The sequence below is a fragment of the Bubalus kerabau genome, chromosome 9 (genome assembly GCF_029407905.1).
Source record: "Bubalus kerabau isolate K-KA32 ecotype Philippines breed swamp buffalo chromosome 9, PCC_UOA_SB_1v2, whole genome shotgun sequence".
Taxonomy (NCBI): Eukaryota; Metazoa; Chordata; class Mammalia; order Artiodactyla; family Bovidae; genus Bubalus; species Bubalus kerabau.
In genome coordinates this window covers 82,792,961-82,816,040 of record NC_073632.1, presented here as the reverse complement: position 1 = coordinate 82,816,040, position 23,080 = coordinate 82,792,961, and the positions used below count along the sequence as shown (strand labels likewise).

The window sequence follows — 23,080 nt, the reverse complement described above, 5'->3', positions numbered from 1 at the left end:
AGGATTCCTTTTTTAATAGTCTCTGTTTTGTGGAACTGTTTTAGATTCACAGCAAAGTAGAGCAAGAGGTACAGAGATTTCCCATGTCCCCCCTGCTGTCACAAAGGATAATACACATGCCCCCCCGCAAATCACAATCCCCCACCAGAGTGGTTCATTTGTTACCACTGATGAACCTACATTGATAACCATCACTCAAAGTCCATTAGGGTTCACTCCCGGTGTTGTACATTCTGTGGGTTTTGAGAAGAATATAATGACATATTTCCCCCTGTATAGTATCATGCAGAGCAGTTTCAGTGCCTAAAAATCCTCTGTGCTCTGCGTGTTCATCCCTGTCCCCTCCCTGACTCCTGGCAACCGCTGACCCTTTTACTGTCTCCTTAATTTTTCCATTTCTGGAACGTCATATAGCTGGAATCATGCAGTATGTAAAGCCTTTTCAAATTGTCTTTATTTTACTAGTAGTAGATATTTAAGGCCGCTCCATATCTTTTCATGGCTCCATAGCCCATTTTTTAATGCTGAGTAATATTCCATTGTCTGGATGTACCCCAGTTTATTTGTTTGCCTACTGAAAGATATCTTGATTGCTTCCAAGTTTTGGCAATTATGAATGAAACTGTTATTGATATCCATATACAGGCTTTTGTGTGGACATAAATTTTCAGCTCCTTTTGGTTATCACTAAGCATGATGGCTGAATCATGTCTCTAGAGTATCTTTAATTTTCTGTGAACCGTGAAACTTCTTCCAAAGTACCAGTTTGCATTTTCACTAACAATGAATGAGAGTTCTGGTTGCTCTAAATCCTCACCAGCATTTGATGTTGTCAATGTTTTGAATTTTAGCCATTCTAATAGCTGCAAAATGCTATCTTGTTGTTGTCATTTTAATTGCTTTGTATTGAAGTGTAGTTGGTTTACAGTGTTGTGTTAGTTTCAAGAATACAGCAAAGTAATTCAGTTATACATATATACATATATATATATATACACACACATGTATATATGTGTAATTTTCAGATTCTTTCCCTTATAAATTATTAAAAAATATTGAGTATAGTTTGCAATGCCATACAGTACAGATTAAGTTGGAAAGAACTGACATCTTGACAATACTGAGTTTTCCTGTCCAAACATATGGAATGGAATATCTATTGTTTAGTTCTTTGTTGAGTTTCATCAGAGATTTGTAGTTTTTCTCATATAGGTATTTTACATATTTTGTTAGAAGTATGTGTATTTCATGTGTAGGTTTCTAATGTAAAATAGTATTCTCTTTTTAATTTTAAATTCCACTTGTTCATTGCTGGTAAATAGGATAGTGATTAGCTTTTGTGTATTAAGCCTGAATCCTGCAACTTTGCTATAATGACTTGTAAGTTCTAATAGTTTTTTGTTGAATCTTTCAGATGTTTCACATAGATAATTATGTCATCTGTGAAGACAGATTTATTTCTCCCTTCCCAGAAGTATGCCTTTTATTTCCTTTTCTTGTCTTTTTGCATTAGCTAGGACTTCTAGTCCAATGATAGAAAAGAGTGATGGGGAGAGACATTCTTGCCCAATTCCTGGTGTTAGTGGAGAAACTTCCAAGTTTCTCACCATTAAGTACTGTTAACTTTAGTGTTTTTGTACATGTTTGAACACAGACTTTTAACATCTTGATTCAACAGCAAATTATGAACATCAAACTCAAGCTTTCTTAAGTGTAACCTTAGCAGAAGTAGTTATTATTGGAACATTACATGTAGAATAATTACAGGTTTGCTGCCATACCATATGGGTAGTGCATGTATGTATGTGTGTATATGTAATAATTTTATAGGGAAAAGCCAAGAAACAAATTTACCGAAGTGCTTAATTCCTCTGTGTGGTAAGTTTTAATTAGATCATTTTAATATGCATAGTGTTTTACTTCTTTGATGGTGAGGACTGGATATATTTTTGAGAGCTGACAACATTTAAATTTTTATCACTCACCTGGATATAGTTTTATTGTTTGATGAATTTAGTCAAGAGAGTCACATTGTGGGGATCATGTTGATAGTATGTTTAGTTTTAACCAAGGTAGTCTTACTGATAGAAAAGGAAGTGCATGTATTTTAATGAGACATGATGAGAGTTACTGGGAATTCAACATGAGAAGTAAGTAGTGGCTCCAGAAGTGAAAAAAATTTGCCATTAATTTAACCTACATTTCTAGAAAAAGGAAAAAATGTACATCTTCTTCAGAGTGATTGGATCCAAATAAATGGCAGAAAATCGTTCCTTTGTTATTCAGGCTGCATGTACCATTTCACAAGCCTGTATTGTTTTTTACAGTGGTGCAAAAGGAAGACCTGGGCAGTTTAAGAAAATAATTTGTGTCATAGTTTTTCTAAAAGCAAGCTAATATATTTGGCAAAACTAATACAATTATGTAAAGTTTAAAAATAAAATAAAATAAAAAAAAATAAGTGCAGAGGAAAAAAAAAAAAACTAATTCAGGAATCATAGTAAAAATAGCATCTGGGTTAATAGTGGTGTGATTATGGGTGGTGTAATTTCAGGTAATTTTTTTTTTTCTTTTCCCCCACTGTCTTAACCTTGCTCTGAAATCACATGGGAGTAGAAATAACTGGGGAGAATATAGTCTTTCAGATTTGTCTGCCTGGTTTAAACTAGTTCCCAAAGACCACTGGGACTTTTAGTCCCAGACCCAGGGGACACGTGGTCTGTTGTAAAACCAGCTCTGGCTTGTTGATGTCTAAAAGAAACTTGACCCTGGCATAGGCATTTTCAGTAGAAATGATAAGTAAACAGTAGAAACACGAGAGGACAAATATAAGCTCTTGGAGGAAGATGCAGATTCCAGAAAAGAAAAACCAAGATTAGAGTGAAAGGGTGGTTTAGTTGCTAAGTCCTCTCAGACTCTTGCGACCCTATGAACTGTACCCTGCGAGGCTCCTCTGTCCATGGGCTTTTCCAGGCAAGAATACTGGAGTGGGTTGCCATTTCCTTCTCCAGGGGATCTTCCCGACTCAGGAATCAACCTTGGGTCTCCTGCATTTCGGGCAGATGATTTACTGACTGAGCTGTGAGGGAAAGGAAGGCCAGGTCAAAAGAAGGACACGCACGCGCGCATGCACACACACACGCAGAGTTACATGTGTGTGTGCACGCACATGCATGTAAATGCAGACAATAATGCAGACAATCACCAAAGAAAAGGAGAAAAATCCCAACAAACGAAATTTAGTTCAATGGGAGTAGCAAGGGGCTATGAGTTCAGAAACTGCCTGATTCTACTCCATCCCATTTTTTTTTTTATTTTATTTTTAAACTTTACATAATTGTATTAGTTTTGCCAAATATCAAAATGAATCCACCACAGGTATACATGTTGTGCCTATTATTTTGGCCTGAGAGATTTGGAAAAGCAGCTCACGTCTGAAAATCATTTGAACATTCAGGGCTGAGGTCTTCATCTAGTGAAAGCCCCAGGGCCAAACCTAATGGGATGTGGGGGGTGGTAGTTCCTGAGGTTTTTGACAGCTTGCGGGCCCCCTGCCGGCACTGCCTATGAAAGGTGACCACACAGGGGGACAGGATCCATGGCTCAGGCTGAGGGACTGAAGGGTGCTCTACCAGAAATTACACTGGGCCGGAAGACATCCCCTGGGGTTGTTTGAAGCAAACCAGGATGTGAACTCAGCTGCCCATTCCAGCACCTTCTGAGGGCTCTGCAGTAAATAGCCCTCATCCACCTCCTTCAAACCCCCAATACTAACTGCAACTGTCAGATTGTTTCCATATGGTCCAGGGCCTCTCTTGAAGATGTTCTTGACTACAGATTTTGTCAAGGCAGCAAGAGTCTGTTGAGAAGAGGCAAACTCATTTTATGTATTTTATGGCTTCTGTTTATCAGATAGGAAAAGGGCAGGAACCTATGTATAAGCTGTGGACAGTTCTCCGTGGTGGGAATAGGGTGTGAAGTTCCCTCCCAGTCCATGGCTCTGTAATAATGGCTAATGGTCGTTGAGGGCTTATGGTTGCTCAGCCTTTTCTGTGACAGGGACTGCTGTTCTTAAGTGATGGATGAGGAAACTGGTGGGGGAAGTGTGGGGTTTAGGCCAAGGGCTGCACAAATGAACTGCAGACTTGGGCAGACCTGAGCGGGCCGGCGGGGAGGTGGGGGGTGCCCTGGCTGCTTATAATTCCTGGTTGGTTCTCACTACTGATAGGCCACATTTATTTTTGGTCTCCCTGTATTTCTGCTTCTCCTTCAGATTCCATCACTCTGTCAGGGGAACCTCACCAATTAATTAGCTCTCTCTGTTTGTGTTGTTCAGTCGCTAAATTGTGTCCAACTCTTCCCAACCCCATGGATTGTGAAGTCTCCCCTGTCTTTCCCTATTTCCTGGAGTTTGCCCAGATTCATGTGCATTGAGTTGGTGATGTCATCTAATCAATTCATCCTCTGTCGTCCCCTTCTCCTCCTGCCTTCAGTCTTTCTTAGCATCAGGATCTTTTCCAATGAGTTGGCTCTTCGCATCAGGTGGCCAAAGTATTGGAGCTTCAGCTTCAGCATCAGTCCTTCCAATGAATATTCAAGGTGGATTTCCTTTAGGATGGGCTGGTTTGATCTCCTTGCAGTTCAGGGGACTCTCCAACACCACAGTTCAAAAGCATCCTTTCCAAACACCCTGTGTGTTATCATTTGCATTTGCTTTTGTATGATTATTTGATTGTCCCCACACTCGAACATCAGCTTTCTGAGGACAACTCTGTGTGTGTGTGTCTGACTTTTGTATCCCTGGGCCTTGCTCATAGCAGAGATTTAATGGGCTGAACTGGTACCTGGTGTGTCAGAGCTGACATGGCTACAGGTTACTCTGAGTCCAATAGCAGATGCTCCAAGAATAGATGCATATACTGCCTGGACTCTGTTCACCGTGACTTCAGTTCTTTAGGTCTTTCTGTTTCTGGTTATTAATATGCACATAGAAAAGAATGCTGAGACTTCGGGAGGTATATATAGCTCTCCTTGACGCAAGTTAATTCTGTTAATGCTTTTTAGCAAATATACTTTCTGTGCTCCTCACTACCTCTTAATACTCTCCATGGCTGTGATGATGTTTGGTGGGCTTATCTTTTAGCCAGAGCACCACCTGGAAGACTCTTTCTGTTTATCTCTTCTGCTTCGGCAACATGCATTAAATGTCACTCCTTACCAGCGTTTTCTGTTCAACTTGTAGGCATCACCTACCTTCTCACGCATAGACAGAAGCTGCTGGATTGTGAACAGAGGGAGCTATGGAAAGGCAAGGGAGTGAAACTCACCTTGGACCAAGGAGTAGGGGAGAGGGTAACACAGGCATCCTAGTGGCGTGTAAGGGAAGGAGACATATTTCATAACATAGGTTAGAGTGTGTAAGGGCACAGGCAAAATGAAATCTCTCTCTTCCTGGTAAGAAAAGTTTTTATTGAAAAGAATTCCAGGAAAAAAAAAACCATTAATTATGCAATTTATTTTACTGTCTGTAAACTTCCCACAGGGAGACCAGATAGGTGGAGCGATAATCCCTTCCCCTGTCAGTGGGAGGCTGTGCCCACGTCCATTCCTAGGTGGTGGGGCAATTTTTCTGGTGGAGAGAAACTCCTGTATTATGCAATCACAGAGCAGCCAGAAATGGCCTTCCCTCTAGTCTGTTTACTGAAACACTGCTGTTTCTCAAGGCTGACCTCAAAGCTGTTGCCCCTGTAATGCCTGTCCTGAGATGGGGGCATCAGCAGTAACCACTCCTCCTTCTGTGCGTCCGTGGGACATTTACATCTGTTTCATTTGACCTGGGACTTGTGCAGCTCACATGCACTTGAAGGGCTGATGCTGTTTTCTCTGACCTCTTCATGTCTCTTGCACAGAATAATCAAAGCTTGTTAAAATAAGGAAGTGTGGGAGCAGAGAAAGGTGGGGGCATTTCCAAGGTGCTGTGATGACTGGGATTGGAACAAGTTCAAGAAGCCCGATCCTCCGATGCAGGGTGATAAGAAGCTATTGGAAGGCTGGAAGGAGGGTGTAACCTAGGGGGTAATGCTGAAAGGGGCTGCCCATCATGTCCTCCCCCGACTTTATCACTGTGTCTGTGGAAGAGGCGTTTCCCATTTTCCCCACTGCAGAAGAGGCGTTTCCCCTTTTCCCCACTGCAGGGCTGCTGAAGCTGGCTTTCATTCCGTGTCTTCAGCCTAGTGTGGCTGGCCTTTGAGCTGTACTGACAGCTCTTCTTTTCAGTGACATTTTTTTATCATCCCACAAATCTGTTGCATTAAAACAAACCAACCATAACTTTCCTAGAGAGTAAGTGAACTCCTGAGACTGACAGATTTAACTTTGTTTTTGTTGTTCAGTCGCTCAGTCATGTCTGACTCTTTGCAACCCCATGGACTGCAGCACACCAGGCTTCTCTTCCTTCACTCTCTCCCAGAATTTGTTCCAACTCATGTCCATTGAGTCAATGATGCCATCCAACCATCTCATCCTCTGTCTTAGCCTTAGTGAGAAGGAAAAAAAAGGACCCAGACTATTTCATGACAGTCAGTTAAGGTCAACCACCTAATCTGACAGCAATAAAAGGGTTATTTAACAATGAATAGTTTCAACTCTGCTCCTTCTCTCTAGTAAATTGTTTTAAAGAAAACCCCAAATGAATTGTTGTATGTACTGTAATGGAATGTCGGCATGTAAGCTGCAGAGTGAAATCATTGCTGGCAGTATCTTATTTACACATCTGTTGTGTGAAGAGAATTAGATACTCTTAGAGGAAGAACAAAGTAAATTTGAATTGAAATAGTGCACATTTTGACTAGATGCTGATTCCTCATTAGGTGTTGGGAGTGACTTTGACAGTGTACAAAGAAAGCAACAGTTTGACATCATTTAGAGACATTCTAGAAGAATCCTGATTCAGGGAGATTTCCATTTGTGTGCACTTTAAGAATCTGGAGCCCCGTGGAGCTCCTGGGCACTCACCCAGTTTTCTTAGATCCAGTTGGGTTTATGAGTACAAGACACGATAGCCTTATATGCAAGAAGGAAAAACCTTCTCAAACTGGCCAGCTTACTGGGCTGAGTCACTACTTCTGCCAAACAAGTACTGTGTAAGCTGAGCTGTTTTCGTCTTACTGCCTATGTTCTTTCTACAGCAGGAACAGTACAGTGTTTATTGATTGCAATTAAATTTCTTATTGCTAAGGAATAACACTCTCTGATGGGCTTCCCTGGGGGTCCAGAAAGTAAAGAATCTGTCTGCAGTGCAGGAGACTGGAGTTCGATCCCCGGGTTGGGATGATCCCCTGGAGAAGGGAGTGGCAACCCACTCCAGTATTCTTACCTGGAGAATTCTGTGGACAGAGAAGCCTGGTGGGCTACAGTTCATGGGGTCTCAGAGTCGGACATGACTTAATGACTAACGTTTTTTCACATATTTGTTAAAAAAAGAAGAAAATACATATGTAAAAATACATATGAATACATATGTCAATGCATATATGTATGTATTTACAAAAGTGAAAGTGAAGTCACTCAGTCATGTCCGACTCTTTGAGACCCCATGGGCTATAGCCTACCAGGCTCCTCCTTCCATGGGATTTTCCAGGCAAGAGTGCTGGGGTGGGTTGCCATTTCCTTCTCCAGGGGATCTTCAGTATTCTTAGCTGGAGAATTCCTTGGACTGAGGAGCCTGGTGGGCTATAGTCCATCAGGTCGCAGAGAGTCAGGCATGACTTAGTGACTAACACTTTTTCACATATTTGTTAAAAAAAAGAAAAAAATGCATATGTAAAAATATGTATGAATACATATTATCAGTGCACATATGTGTGTACATATATACATATATAGAAACACATATTTAAAAGTACATATGTAAAAATATATAACGAATACTTATGTAAAATGCATATGTAAAAATACATGTGAATACATATGTAAAAAAAGAAAATGCATACATTAGCAGTTAACTTTTTTTTTCTTTTTGCAATATAGGATTAAATTACCATGCTCCTACCAGAGGCCCTTATCACACCTAAAATAATTTCTTAATATCATCAATTATCCAGTCAGTTGTCAAATTGTCTCCTATGTGTCGTGATTTTTTTAAGATTCATTTTAGTTAGAACCCAAATAAGGTCCCCATGTTGCAATGAATAATATCCCTTAAGTCTCTTTTAATATCTAATTTTCCCCTCCATCACTCTGCCTCACCTCCTGTAATGTTTCTGTTGAGGAATCCAGGTCATTTTCCCTGTAGAATTTTCCACAGTCTGAATTCTGTTGATTGCATCCCTGCCTTGCACTGCTTCAGTCACTATTGTTGTTTATGTAGATCTAGCACACATATCCTACAGCTGTTGCCCTCCACAGAGTGAGACAAACCTCCTCTGAATCAGAACAGCCTCCAATGAGAACGACATCGCCACAGTCATTTTTGCTTTAGAACCACGTAAGATAATGTTCAGGTGTTCTTTGGCCACTGTCTCTTGTCTCTGTGTGAAAAAGTCATAAAGGTATAAAATAATTAGGAAGAGGATGTCACTCAGGACACATATCTTGGAGGAACAATCAGATTTTTTTCAAAAATGATCATAAATGGACTCTTGTAAAGTTACACAACTTAATGCCAGTGCCAATTAATCTGATGGGCAAGGAGTCTTACAGTGACAGAGGGCAATGCTATGTGTTGGGAACTTCACTGAAGCATAAATGCAGACAGCTATGAAGATTTAATTAAAATTAAATATGAGAGACCTAAAAAAATGGCATGTACTAAAACCACCATAAAAACTAAACTCTAAAAAAGGCTGTTCACATTTTTCTGAATAGCTCTTTCAGCCTGTAATGAAAACAGATGGATTACTTCAGGACTGAAATTTAGTACCTACAATGAGTTTACAGAGATCTAAATTTGTGATTATAGACCCTTAAACCCAATATAGCTTCAGGAAATAGAATAATTTCAAGGAGAAAAATAGTTTTCAGTGGTGACATAGACATTTTAACCATCAAAGCAGCCTCATTTTCCATTTCTGCTTATAAGATGCCATAAGGTCTGTCACATCAATAACCTTAGATTTAATTTTGACTCATACTTTTCTTATATAGCATATTCTTTATGGATCATTGGCCAACTCTATTGTTATTGCTGTAACATTAAAAAATAAATTCTTGACTTATAAACTAGACCCTTTTTTAACTTGGAGAGTTAATACTTTTTGATGTAGGACCTATTTGTATTTCTTTAATAAATTGGGCTTCCCTAGTGGCTCAGCTGGTAAAGAATCCACCTGCAATGCAGGAAACCTGGGTTTGATGCCTGGGTTGGAAAGATCCCTTGGAGAAGGGAACGGCTACCCACTCCAGTATTCTGGCCTGGAGAATTCCATGGACTGTATAGTCCATGGTGTTGCAAAGAGTCGGACACAACTGAGTGACTGTCACTTAACTTAATAAGCAAAATTATGTAGGGAATTGACATACTTGTGAGCAGGAAGTATCCTTTGATAAAGTATTTGCCACTCATCAAAGATAAAAATTGTGACTTATCTACCTTCCTTGGTCTGTGCACTGATAGTGAAAGATTCACTTCAAGACTGAATGGGGTTAGAGTCCTTACAGGGCTGCCTTAGTAACACTTCCTTTCCAGGTGGCTCAGTGGTAAAGAATCCACCTCCCAGTGCAGGGGATGCAGTAGGTATAGGTTTGATCCCTGGGTGGGGATGATCCCCTGGAGAAGGAAATGGCAACCCACTCCCATATTCTTGCTGGGAAAATCCCATGGACAGAGCAGGCTGGCCGGCTACAGTCCATGCAGTTGCAAAGGAATTGGACACAACTGACTGAGCACATGACAGATGACTTAGTAACAATTACCAAACCACCATCAAAATATTGTGTGCTTGAAATTCCTCTTTAATAGGAGGGAAGGATTCTTCATTAGGCCAGTCTTCCTTGTGACCAAGAATATGCATTTGTAAGAGTGAGATTGGTTAAGGTTTTTGTCTGTAGCTAGTGAGCAGAGGGCTTCCCTGATGGTTCTGATGGTAAAGAATCTGCCTGCAGTGCAGGAGACCTGAGTTTGATTCCTGGGTCAGGAATCCCCTGGAGGAGGGCAGGGCAACCCTCTCCAGTATTCTTGCACAGAGAATCCCATGGACAGAGGAGCCTGATGGGCTACAGTCCATAGGGTAGCAGAGTTGGACTTTGCACACACACATGCACAGTAAGCAGATTCAAACTGAACTCTATTCTTTGGCATCCCTCTTTTCATCCAATACTCCTTTACTACATTTTAGGCAGTAGATAGTAAGCAAAGAAATAGAATTTTTTGGTTCTTATGATGCTTGAGTTCACATCCTGCTCCTTAGCTGTAATAGCATTCTTAGTATCACAAGTGACAAAAATTCCTCCCAAAAAAGAAAGGTACTGGCGTCCTGACTTTGGAGAGCAGAGCTAGTGCTGCCTTCAGGCACGTTACACGAGCTGTCCACAGGGTGCAGGCCTGTTCTTGCTGTCCCTGGATGGTCTGTCTTCTCTATTGGCCACCAGCACCCTGGCTCTATCCTAAAAGGGCTGTCACCTAAATTGAAAGATCACAGTATTCTTCCTTCTACTTTATCATTTCTCAGGCTTTGTTTTGTATCACTTCCCTTTTTCTTGTTTTTAAAGTTATCCCTCCTTTTTTCCAAAGTTGACTTTTCCCCTTCATCTTTGATCCCCTCCCATCTGTCTTCTCCAAGAATATAGAGGCAGTCTCCACTAATTAGCTCCCCTCTTTAAACTCTTAACCTTTCTACTAATGTTCAAGTGCACCATCCTAAAACTAAACACCTTTAGCTTTCAGATCCCCTTCAGTTGTTGTCTGATGTCTAGGTTTCCTTATTGAGTGTAAAAATCCCTCCTGTAGACCTTCGTGAGTGTTAGTCCTCTTCCTTGCTGGAGAATGTCTGTGCTCATTCCCCCCATGTCCTCAGCTCTTACTCAGCGCCTTTAGTTCTGCTGTACTCACCTCTCACCTTTCTCGTCCTGTGGCTTCTTTATAGTTCTTGTGGTGGGCTGAAAAATGACCTCACCCCTACGCTCCAACATCTGTGTCAAAATGAAACTGGTGAATACTGCTTTATTTGGAAAATTTGATTGCAGATGTGATTAAGGGTTTTGAGATGAGATGACCCTGGATCATCTGGCTAGGCCATGAATGCCATCACACAGGCTCTCCTGAGGGAGAGAAGCGAGGGCAATTCGACACCACAGCACACGTAGCACAAGGCAAGGAATGCGCAAAAATGCTGGATTGTGAAAGAGGCAAGAAATACTTTCTGCCCTGGAGCTTCTGAGGAAGCCTGACTCTGGTTCTGCTGACGCTTTGAGTTTGAACATTCAGCCTCCAGAAATGTGAAAGAATAAATTTCTGTTGTTCTTAAGGGATGGAGTTTGTGGTAATTTGTTAAGATCGCTGCTGCTACTGCTGCTGCTAAGTTGCTTCAGTCGTGTCCGACTCTGTGCGACCCCATAGACGGCCTCTTGGGACATTCTTGATAAAATCATTGACCAAAGTGAACATGCCTGAGTGAACAAGACTTAGATCAAGAAGGAGACTCTTAGCAGCTCTCCAGCAGACCCCTGGAGTCCCTTTTCAGCCTTTGCCCCTACCAGAGAATTCACTATTTTGAATTATCACATTTGTGAACCTAATATGAACCGCATCAAGAAGAATAAACCTATCTCTTTTGTATCTGGATTCTTTCTTCTAACAATCCGTGAGGTTCATCCATGTTGTCATATGTGGTTATAGATTTTTAAATTGTCATTGCTGTATAGTATTCATTGTCTATATATAGCACATATTATTTTTTCTACTGTTGATGGTTTACCAATACTGCTGTTATGAATATTGATTATGGACCTTTTGGTGAACATCGATTTGTGTTTCTGTTGGGTAAATAATGAGGAACGGATTTCCTGAGTCGAAGATGCCTTGTCATTTCGTTCTGTACTAAGTTGACAATCTCATCTACAGTTCTACTTTAACTATCCCTCATCATTCTGACTCTTAAAATCTCTCAGTCTGATTCTGATCTTAGTGCTTAGATATAAAATGACAGCTATCAATTACACACACACACACATACAAACACAGAGTTTAGTCTGTTCCAGTTTAAAGATAAGTTACTGCCAGAAAAGTGGCTCTTCCCCTTGTCATTTGTTGTGTTAATGACAAGTCATCAGTCTTAACCATTCAAGTTTGAAACAGAATCATTTTGAATTCTTTCTTTGATTATCCTGCGTCCACCAAATCTCGAAAGCTTCCCTTCCACCATGATTGCCCACCATGTTCTCTCTACATCAGTTTGGGGGTATGCTGTCCCTTGAATGACTCCTTAACTTGTCTCCCACCTTCTAGTCTCTTTTGATACTCATCCATTTACAAATTCTAGGTTTATCCTTACGAACTTTGATCCTGCTGCACCACTTCTCAAAACTCATGGACATGGATGGATCACCACTGATTATAAAAATCAAGTCAGCATTCCTTATGTTGACTTTCTATGCCTCATAATTTGATTTCAACATCGTTTCTATGAGTAATTATTTACCTGAAGTTTCACCAGCTGGTATTGAGTTATCTATTCACATTGTCTTCAATACATTTTTATGATAAATTGCTCAAAGGGCTTCCGATGAACATTTCCTATAGTGGCTCCATATAATGACCATATATTAAGAGTTTCCTGTGCCTGGTGTACACGTAACCCACACAACAGCTTTGTGTGATAAATACCTGTGTTATTATCCTCAATTTACAGTTAAGGACACCAAAGCTTGGGGAATTTAAGGTGTCTAATGTTATCCAGCCAGAAACCTAATTAGGATTCAGACACTGGAAATCACGACTCAGCTTGCTTGCGTTTTGCATATTCATGACTCCTCTCAAGGCCATGGGAGATGAGGAGGCTTCCCTTCCAGCTTTCAGCTCTGTGATGTGCTTTTCTGAGGCAGCCTCTCCTCCTAACAGAGAGCTGTGATTCTAGGTCCCGCCAGTCTGCAGATGTGTGCTTTTCCCCCTCATGTTCTCTGAAGCTGGCCCATCATGAACTGAACTCTAGCAGCCATTGCCTGGTCAAGGGGACTTTAGTTCTTATACCACCAATTTGGTTTGGTTCTGCTCCCTCCTTCTTTTCCTGTTTATCTTCTCCTCCTTCCTCCCTTTCTTTCTCTCCGGTTTCTTTCTTCCTCTGCAGGCTTCTCCCTTTTCCTCTCCCCGCCCCCTCCCGCCCTCTCTGCCCTTCCTTTGGTAGGTGCCATGATTCTCAGCATTTTTGAAAGATCACCCTCTGGAAGTGCACAATGTCCCTCAGGTCACTTACTTTGAAGGCTTCACTTTTCAGGTTCAAAAAACCCGCAATACCTCAGTATAATAATCAAATAAGCAAATTAGTGCTGGAGTGGGGAGATTATGTATACATTTGCTTGAGCAATATATGAATGATTCATGTTTGAATCACTATACATATATTTATTGTAGTTTAGGGATGAGGAAATTGTGGGCCAAAATCTATTGTTGATACAGATATGTATCATTATACACTGTAGAGTTAACCAAACACCATACAAGAAAATAAAAGGATGCTGATGAAACTAAATGTGTAGTAATTTATAACAGGAATTTCCAAACCATGACCCATTCAAAACATCAATGATGATGGATTATTCTTCTATCCTACCTGAAAATCTCAATAGTTTTAGTTGTACAGAAGGAGTTTTGCAATCTCTCAACATTGTATCCCTACCAGACTTTAGAAAACTAACTTAGAACCTTCAGGAGACTCTACTGGGGCACTACTTTTAGGCTCTGAGTAACATTTTAGTAATTTTCATGTTGTAGATCACTTGCAGGTAGCCCTTATTCATTCATGAAAGAAAAATCTATGGAATGCAGATGATGGTTCCCTGAAGAATTAGGAAGGGATGATCATTTGGGGGTTAGTGTCTGCTCTTTAGAGACTCTCTCTTGGTTCACCCACTGAGGATCCTATTGGGACTGATGTTGGTGTTTTCTGTTTTAGCTGTGCCAGGTCTTAGTTTTGGCATGTGAGATTGTTTAGTTGTGGCACATTAGCTCTTGGTTGTGTCACATGGGATCTAGTTCTCTGACCAGGGATCGAACCCTGTGCCCCTGCATTGACAGAATGGAGTTTTAGCCATTGAACCACCAGGGAAGTCCTCTACTTAGTTTTCTGTTGCGATTTTCTGAACGTCTCAACCAAGCCCGGTACCCTTCCTTTCCTTGGCTTCCTCTGTAATGCCTTTGATGTGCCCGGGCTGCAGTTTTTCATATGCACTCCACTTTCTGACTCCATTAACAGCTAATGCCTCACCCACATAGATGTCTGTCATCCATCCCACCGAGGAAACTTTTATATAATAGATACTCAGGACGTTTGTTTAATTAAATTGGAATTAATGGATCACTGCAGGGATTAACCCATCATGACTGGATGGGTAGTTCTGTGTGATAACTTGGGAAGTTTCCAGTGATTATGGAATGTTAGAGCACCTTGTAGACTATAGAATAAGCTGAATCACTACTGGGCTCTTGCTTTTTCATCAGTCATCCTGAGGTCAAGGAAAAAACCTGAATAGATAAAAAGTAAACATTAATGTCTTTCCTTCAGTGCTGCGTTTTACAAGCAGAGGCAGCTCTTGTGAGATATTTAACTAACAGATATGGTATTATCATGGAAAAATTGAATAAAAAAAGTAACAAAGACCATGAACCACTGCCATTTGCTGACTGAAATGCAATTAGGCACAACAGTTTTGTGTGATTGTCCTAGAAATTTATTATGCTTTAATAAACTCCTGGCAAACCTAATTAGATGCTCCATTTAGCATTAATTGAATTGGAACAAGGAAAGAAACTACACCTCATGTAAAGTTGTAAGAGACACATTTTAAAATGACTGACTTAGCCTTAAATTTTGAAATGTGAAATGTGGCAGTTTTACTCACACTATTACCATAGAAACTCAATTAGACAATTATTAAGTGCATTTACTCATGAAATATACTACAAGAGTTTATGCATCAGTCTCCAGATCTAGTTTTGCTTTCCATTCATGTCCTGATCTTTGGAACCTCCATATCCCATAAATGTAGCATGTGGCTCATTTAAGAATTAAGGGCATGGATTTTCCAGCCAGATTGCTTGGTTTTGAATCGTGGTGCTAGCATTTTCAGACTGATTAGGGGCCGATTGTTTTTATCTTCTCTACCTCAGTGTCCTGAAACAATAACATTACCTACCACAAAAGGGGGATTATGAAGATTAAGTAATTTAGTACTTGAAAAGCATATGATGTCTGACACATGTAATTACTAAATACATGTTTGTAAAATAAAATGGATAAATTGTACCTCATATAAGTGGGTCTCAAGAATTGTAGAGTATCAAGTGTTTGTTATTTTGGTCACCTGATGCGGAGAGCTGACTCATTGGAAAAGATCCTGATACTGGGAAAGATTGAAGGCAGGAGGAGAAGGGGACGACAGAGGATGAGATGGGTGGATGGCATTGTTGACTGAATGCACATGAATTTGAGCAAACTCCGGGAGATACTGAAGGACAGGGAATCCTGGCGTGCTGCAGTCCATGGGGTTGCAAAGAGTCGGGTATAACTTAGTGACCGAACAACAGCAAGGTGTTTGTGTAGTTTGTTATAATTATATCATCTTGTGCATTTTTAGCATGTCTTAGGATGATTTCATGAGGAAGATAATTTTCGCCTGTTTATTACTTTTGAGAAGATATGCATCAGAGTCAGAAGGTCATAATAAGATATGTTCTTTAATTAGATAATGAAATATTATTGTGTAAAAAATGCTGTGTAACTGGAAGGCATAGCCAGTATAACAAGGCAAAACAAAAAACAACTAACAAGAAAACAAAAACCATGAAAGACATACAGATTGGAAAGGAAGAAGTAAAACCATTTCTAGTTATAGATGATATAATGGTCCATGTAGAAAATGCCAAAACACATGCCCCCCCACCCCGCCAAATGCTTCTTGAACTAATAAGTTAATTTAGTAAAGTCTCAGGATACAAGGTCAGTATACAAAAATCTACTATTGTTTTATATACTACAATGAAAAATTGGGATTTGAAATTTTAAAAAGAGTACATCTATGATAGTACCCCAAAATGAAACATTTAGGTATAATTTAACAAAGTATGTATAGGAACTGTATATTGAAAATTATAAAATATTGATGAACAAAATCAAAGACTTAAATAAGTGGAGAGGTATGGCTAGGCATGCATTGAAATACTCAATATTGTTAAGATGTTAGTTCTCTCTGAAATGATCCATAGTCATCATGAGTGGATGCTCAGTCTCTTCAGTTCTGTCCGAGTCTTTGCAACCCTATGGACTGTAGCCCACAGGCTCCTGTGTCCATGGGCTTCTCCAGACAAGAATACTGGTGCAGGTTGCCATGCCCACTCCAGGGGATCTTCCCAAACCAAGTCTCTTATGTCTCCTGCATCGTCAGGCAGGTTCTTTACCACTTGCGCCACCTGGGAAGCCCTATCGTCATCATAATCCTAGTCAAAATTCTGGGAGAAATTTTTGTAGCTATCAGTGGATAGCTTTTAAATACCAGTTGATTGTAAAATCTATATAGGAAAGAAAATAGAAGAAATAAAATAGCTACAACAATTTTGAAAACAGAAGAGTGGGAGAACTCACACTGCTTGATTCTAGTACCTTCCGTGAAGCTACCACAGGCAAAACAGTGTATATAGCACAGACGGTCCCCGACTTACAATGGTGCAGTTTATGATTTTTTTTTACTTTGATGGCGCAAAAATGATACCCATTCAGTAGAACCCATACTTTGAATTTTGAATTATGATCTTTTCCCAGCTTAGTGATACATTCTCAGTTGTGATGCTGGGCAGAGAGCCAAAGCTCTCAGTCAGCCAGGCAATCAGGAGGAGAAACAACCGATACAACCATTCTGCACCCATACAGCATTCCATTTTCACTTTCGGTACGCTATTTGATAAGTTATATGAGATATTCAGCACTTTAATATAAAATAGGCTTTGCATTAGATGATTTTGCCCAACTATAGGCTAGTATAAGTGTTCTGAGCACATTGAAGGCAGGCTGGGCTAAACTATGATGTTTGGTAGGTTAAGTGTATTAAATGTATTTAAATTTACAGTGTTTTCAACTTACAATGGGTTTTTCTGGACATAACCTCATTGTAAGTTGAGAAACATCTGTATTCGCAAAAAGTACATACATAGATCAATGGAATAGAATAGACCATCCAAAAATTTTTGGAAGAAAAAATCAAAATGCATCGTAAGCTTCAATGTAAGGTATAAAAGGTATAGCACTTTCAATAAAAATCATAAGAGAAAACTTTTGTGACTTGGGTTAGGCAAAGATTTTTTTCAGATACCACACCTAAAGCACAATCCATAGTAGAAAAAATCGGTAAATTGGGCTTAAAGTTAAAATTTTCCTCTCTCCTAAAGACACTTAACAGAATGAAAAGGCAGATCACAAACAGGGAGAAAGTATTTGTGAATCACATATCTGACAAAGGAAAAATATCAATATAAAAACAGACAAAACTCACATTAAGAAAACAAACTCAGCAATAAAAAGGGGGGGGAGGCACGTGCTTTGAACATGTTATCAAAGAAGATGAAAGAGTGAATATTATGCTATGGAAATTTTTTAAATATATTCAGAAAAAAATACAAATACATTAGAACAAATCACTTGACTGAATTTGAAGTAGGAAGAATGCCTTCCTCTGTTATCATACTGTCTTATGGTATTTTAAAATTACTACACAAATAAACATTTTTAATGTTGTATATTGCATCCCACATGGGTCTGTTCCTGTTTCCATGTTCAGATCTAATGAATATATATTTTAGTCTACTTGTACCATTTATTTTACGTGTCTCATTTCTCTCTTAATCTAAAAGCCTTCTGTGGCATTTCTATTTTATTTTAGCAACAAATTCCACGAATCAGTTCTCTAGAAAGAACCCATTTCACCCCCTATTGTCACCACTTAATATTTTTCTTTGCTATCTCTCATTTGTTTTCTCATCAGCAGCTGTTTTATTTCGTTTCTCTCAGCCATACTGTGTGCTGTCTCTTGATTTTAACGCTGTGTGGCTGACTGTGAGTGGCTGGCATCTGTGGGAGGAGGAAGCCGAGTGGGTGCCTGAGGCAGATGGGCCACGTGGGTGGGGTGCAGTGACTCATTTTTTTCATGTGTTGATTTTTGTTGTAGAAATGTTAAGGACCCCAGAAGAAAACTCTCTATTTCTATTAGAGAGCCTTGAAGTCATGGCTAGCCTTGAAAAGTATCTTTTGAAGCTCCTTTGACTTGCCCTCCCCTTTTATAACCTCACTAAATCTTCTGGGTCTTTAGCTTTCATTTGATCTGATTTATTTCTCCTTCACAGAATGTAGACTCTAATTTCATATTCATTAGATAAGGCCGGCTGAATCAAACAACCTCTTGAGGGTCTGTGTTCCTTTTATAAAAGGGTTACACTTTGATTGCATGCAGGTCTTCAATGTTCTTTTTATATTTTGGTGGGTTCCTAAATTACAAAAGTAATCAGTGTTCATAATAGAAATTGTACAAGATATAGAAGGCATAAAGAGGAAAAGATAAGTCATAATTCCATTACACAGTTGTTATCACAGTTTACATTTTGCTGTACAACTTTCCAAAATTTTTTAATCGTGTACATCTATACATATAGAATACATATAATAATAAATTGATGATAATGTATACATTATGTTTTAATGTGTATGCTATACATTATAATGTATATATTTTACTTTTTTCCTAAATATAGTGTGTGTGTGTGTGTGTGTGTGTGTGTATGTGTGGTCATTTTTCTAATAATGTATATTTAGGCATTTTTCCAACGTTACTGCAAAAATAATATTTCAGTGGATATACTTACAAGTAAATCTGCCACATGTATAGGAATTTTCTCAGGATAAATTCTTAGGAATGAAATTATTGAGTCAAAGAATATGCATAATTTTAAGGACTCAAGATCTCCTGAAGAGTTTACACTTCCCCATAGCATGTAAGAATACCATTTCTCTGCATCTTCATTGGGTATTTAGAAATATCTTCGGCCCCTTGATAGGAAAAAAAACTTTGTATTGATTTAGTGTTCATTTATTAGGAGTGAGATATAGAATAGTTTTATATGTGATGTTTAAACTTATATGTGATGCTTAAAATTCTCCGAGCCAGGCTTCAGGAATATGTGAACCGTGAACTTCCTGATGTTCAAGCTGGTTTTAGAAAAGGCAGAGGAACCAGAGATCAAATTGCCAACATCCTCTGGATCATGGAAAAAGCAAGAGAGTTCCAGAAAAACATCTATTTCTGCTTTATTGACTATGCCAAAGCCTTTGACTGTGTGCATCACAATAAACTGTGGACAATTCTGAAAGAGATGGGGATACCAGACCACCTGATCTGCCTCTTGAGAAATTTGTATGCAGGTCAGGAAGCAACAGTTAGAACTGGACATGGAACAACAGACTGGTTCCAAATAGGAAAAGGAGTACGTCAAGGCTGTATATTGTCACCCTGTTTATTTAACTTCTATGCAGAGTACATCATGAGAAACGCTGGACTGGAAGAAACACAAGCTGGAATCAAGATTGCCGGGAGAAATATCAATAACCTCACATATGCAGATGACACCACCCTTATGGCAGAAAGTAAAGAGGAACTAAAAAGCCTCTTGAAGGTGAAAGTGGAGAGTGAAAAAGTTGGCTTAAAGCTCAACATTCAGAAAACTAAGATCATGGTATCCGGTCCCATCACTTCATGGGAAATAGATGGGGAAACAGTGGAAACAGTGTCAGACTTTATTTTTCTGGGCTCCAAAATCACGGCAGATGGTGATTGCAGCCATGAAATTAAAAGACGCTTACTCCTTGGAAGGAAAGTTATGACCAACCTAGATAGCATATTCAAAAGCAGAGACATTACTTTGCCAACAAAGGTCCGTCTAGTCAAGGCTATGGTTTTTCCTGTGGTCATGTATGGATGTGAGAGTTGGACTGTGAAGAAGGCTGAGCACCAAAGAATTGGTGCTTTTGAACTGTGGTGTTGGAGAAGACTCTTGAGAGTCCCTTGGACGGCAAGGAGATCCAACTAGTCCATTCTGAAGGAGATCAGCCCTGGATTTCTTTGGAAGGAATGATGCTGAAGCTGAAACTCCAGTACTTTGGCCACCTCATGCGAAGGGTTGACTCATTGGAAAAGACTCTGATGCTGGGAGGGATTGGGGGCAAGAGGAGAAGGGGATGACAGAGGATGAGATGGCTGGATGGCATCATTGACTCGATGGACATGAGTCTGAGTGAACTCCGGGAGTTGGTGATGGACAGGGAGGCCTGGCGTGCCACGATTCATGGGGTTGCAAAGAGTCGGACACGACTGAGCGACTGATCTGATCTGATCTGATATGTGATGTTGCCCTTTTAGTTACACTTTTGTGATTTTACCTCCCTATGTCCACAGCCTAATTTTCTATAATGTAATGTTTTATGGTTGCTTATTTGTTTTAAATTGACCAATAAGAGATAAATTGATGCTTTTGAACTGTGGTGTTGGAGAAGACTCTTGAGAGTCCCTTGGACTGCAAGGAGATCCAACCGGCCCATTCTAAAGGAGATCAGTCCTGAGTGTTCATTGGAAGGACTGATGTTGAAGCTGAAACTCCAATACTTTGGCCACCTGTTGTGAAGAGCTGACTCATTTGAAAAGACTCTGCTGCTGGGAGGGATTGAAGGTGGGAGAAGGGGACAACAGAGGATGAGATGGTTGGATGGCATCACTGACTCAATAGAGATGAGTTTGGGTGAACTCCGGGAGTTGTTGATGGACAGGGAGGCCTGGCGTGCTGCAGTCCATGGGGTCGCAAAGAGTTGTACACAACTGAGCAACTCAACTGAACTGAACTGATAAAGAGATAAGAGATAACAATAAAGATATTAACCTTTTATCTATCACATATTGCATATATTTTAAACAAATTAGTGTCACTTGTTAAATTTGTTATATGCTAATATTTTTATTTTAATTTTGAGTAGGATCTATTTATTATATTTTCCAGAAGCTTATTATGATTTTAAAGGAAGCTGTTGGTTTTCATAATTTTGCACCTTGACATCTTGTTAAATTGCATTAATACATATGATAGTTGTTTAATTTATTCTATTGTGGTTTTTTGGTTGGTAATCGTAACATCTGCAAGTAATGATAATTATTTTATAGAATTATATCTCTATTCATTAAATCTTATTGCATCAGTTAGGATTTTCAGATACTGTACTGGTAGTAAGAAAAAAGACAGCCTTGTCTTTTTCCTGATTTTCATGGGAATACCTGTGAAAGTACAAAGCTGTTATGAAATACATATTATTTTTCAATTTAAAGATGTGCCCTTATATTTTCAGTTTGCACTTATTTTTAATGAAAAGTGGATTCTGAATTTTACCTAAAGTACTAAGGAATCTTTGGGAACACTGATGAGTTTTTTCCACTGAGCCATCCTTGCATTCCCCAAATAAATTTTAAATCCATGATCTAGTGTTCTTATGGTATATAGTGCTTGGTACATTTTGTTCATTTTTCTTTCATGTTTCTGTCTGTATATATAAATGAATTTGAAACTAATCTGAATTTTATTTTTGTGACACTGTCAAATTTTGGTACCAAGTTAATGTTACCTTGGTGTTAGTCATCTGTGAAGTCTGGAAGAACTTGTATCTATAGTTGTATTCTCTCTCTTAGTCATAATTTCTATACCTTTGCTTCCTCTTTTTCTCGATTATACTTGCTAAGGACTTGCTAGATATTTGTTATAAAATTTAGCTCTGGATTGAGTCATAATTTTACCTGTTTGCTTCTTAAAATTTCATTTTACATTGATAACTTAACTGCTGTTTCCCATGGATCTACTTCTGGAAAGTTAGTTAGCTTGTTTTCAGTGTTAAAATTTAACAGAGTGCATTAGCCCCATTTCCACCATTGCAGACTCTCCTTAGTTTCCAGTAATTACATGATCCTTTTCTTTAAAAAAAAAAAAAATGCAGTTTTGCTGCAGTTTGTAAAACCACTTCCGATAGAACTGCTAATTTAAAATTCAGTGGTAAATGAAGAGGGAAAATCCCTATCATTTCCTCTTTGAATACTAAGTTATTGAAACAAAAAAGTGCTTACTGAGCATTATTTAGGTGTCATCATTTGGGGGACTTTGTTTTCTGTTTGCAGATATCGCCGTGGTGGAGATGAGTGATGCCTTCCGACAACCATCCTTATTTTACCACCTCGGAGTGAGAGAAAGTTTCAGCATGGCCAACAACATCATCCTCTACTGTGATACTAATTCAGACTCTCTGCAGTCACTGAAGGTACTTTACTTGTTTACTAAATATTTACTTTAGGCCCCAGAGTTTTAGGGATACCTCTCCATTAACCAGAAAAAAAAAAATCAAGTAGCATATGTTTGTGGAAGGATGTTATTGTCAGTCAAATAATTATGCAACAGTAACTAGTTACATTGCAAGGTTTAGCTGTAATTCAGTGTGGAAATTTGCTGATACACAGTTAGTGGGAAAACTTAGTATTGAGTTCTGAGCTCCAGTTGGAATTGCAGCTGAGGAGATGGTTGTGAACAGGAAGTTGGCACTGAACACACTGGAGAAAGAAGAGGGTGCCTGACGTGTGGTCAGCCCTCACGCTGTGTCAGCACTGGGAGTTTCCTTGGGCACACCTATCACCTACTAGAAGTATGCTGCCTACTGAAAATTCTCCGAGTACAAATTCTCTATCACCAGAAAATTGCCATCTTCTGTCACTGGGATATGATTTCAGTTAAAGTGGGAAGAGGAGGAAGAAAAACGTACCATATTTGTCTACAAAATTCAACGTGTCTCATGGCATTCTCTCCATG

General features: G+C 39.4%; 1 protein-coding gene across 2 annotated transcripts in view; it reads left to right on the top strand.

Annotated features, from left to right (window-relative positions):
* MAP3K5 (mitogen-activated protein kinase kinase kinase 5) overlaps window positions 1-23,080 on the top strand; it is a 227,165-nt gene that overhangs the window by 41,879 nt on the left and 162,206 nt on the right. For both annotated transcript variants that reach the window (XM_055535729.1, XM_055535728.1), the window contains exon 2: window positions 22,399-22,538. In XM_055535729.1, the coding sequence (XP_055391704.1) occupies window positions 22,416-22,538 (123 nt within the window). In that variant the 5' untranslated portion in view covers window positions 22,399-22,415. The remainder of the gene's footprint in view (window positions 1-22,398; window positions 22,539-23,080) is intronic.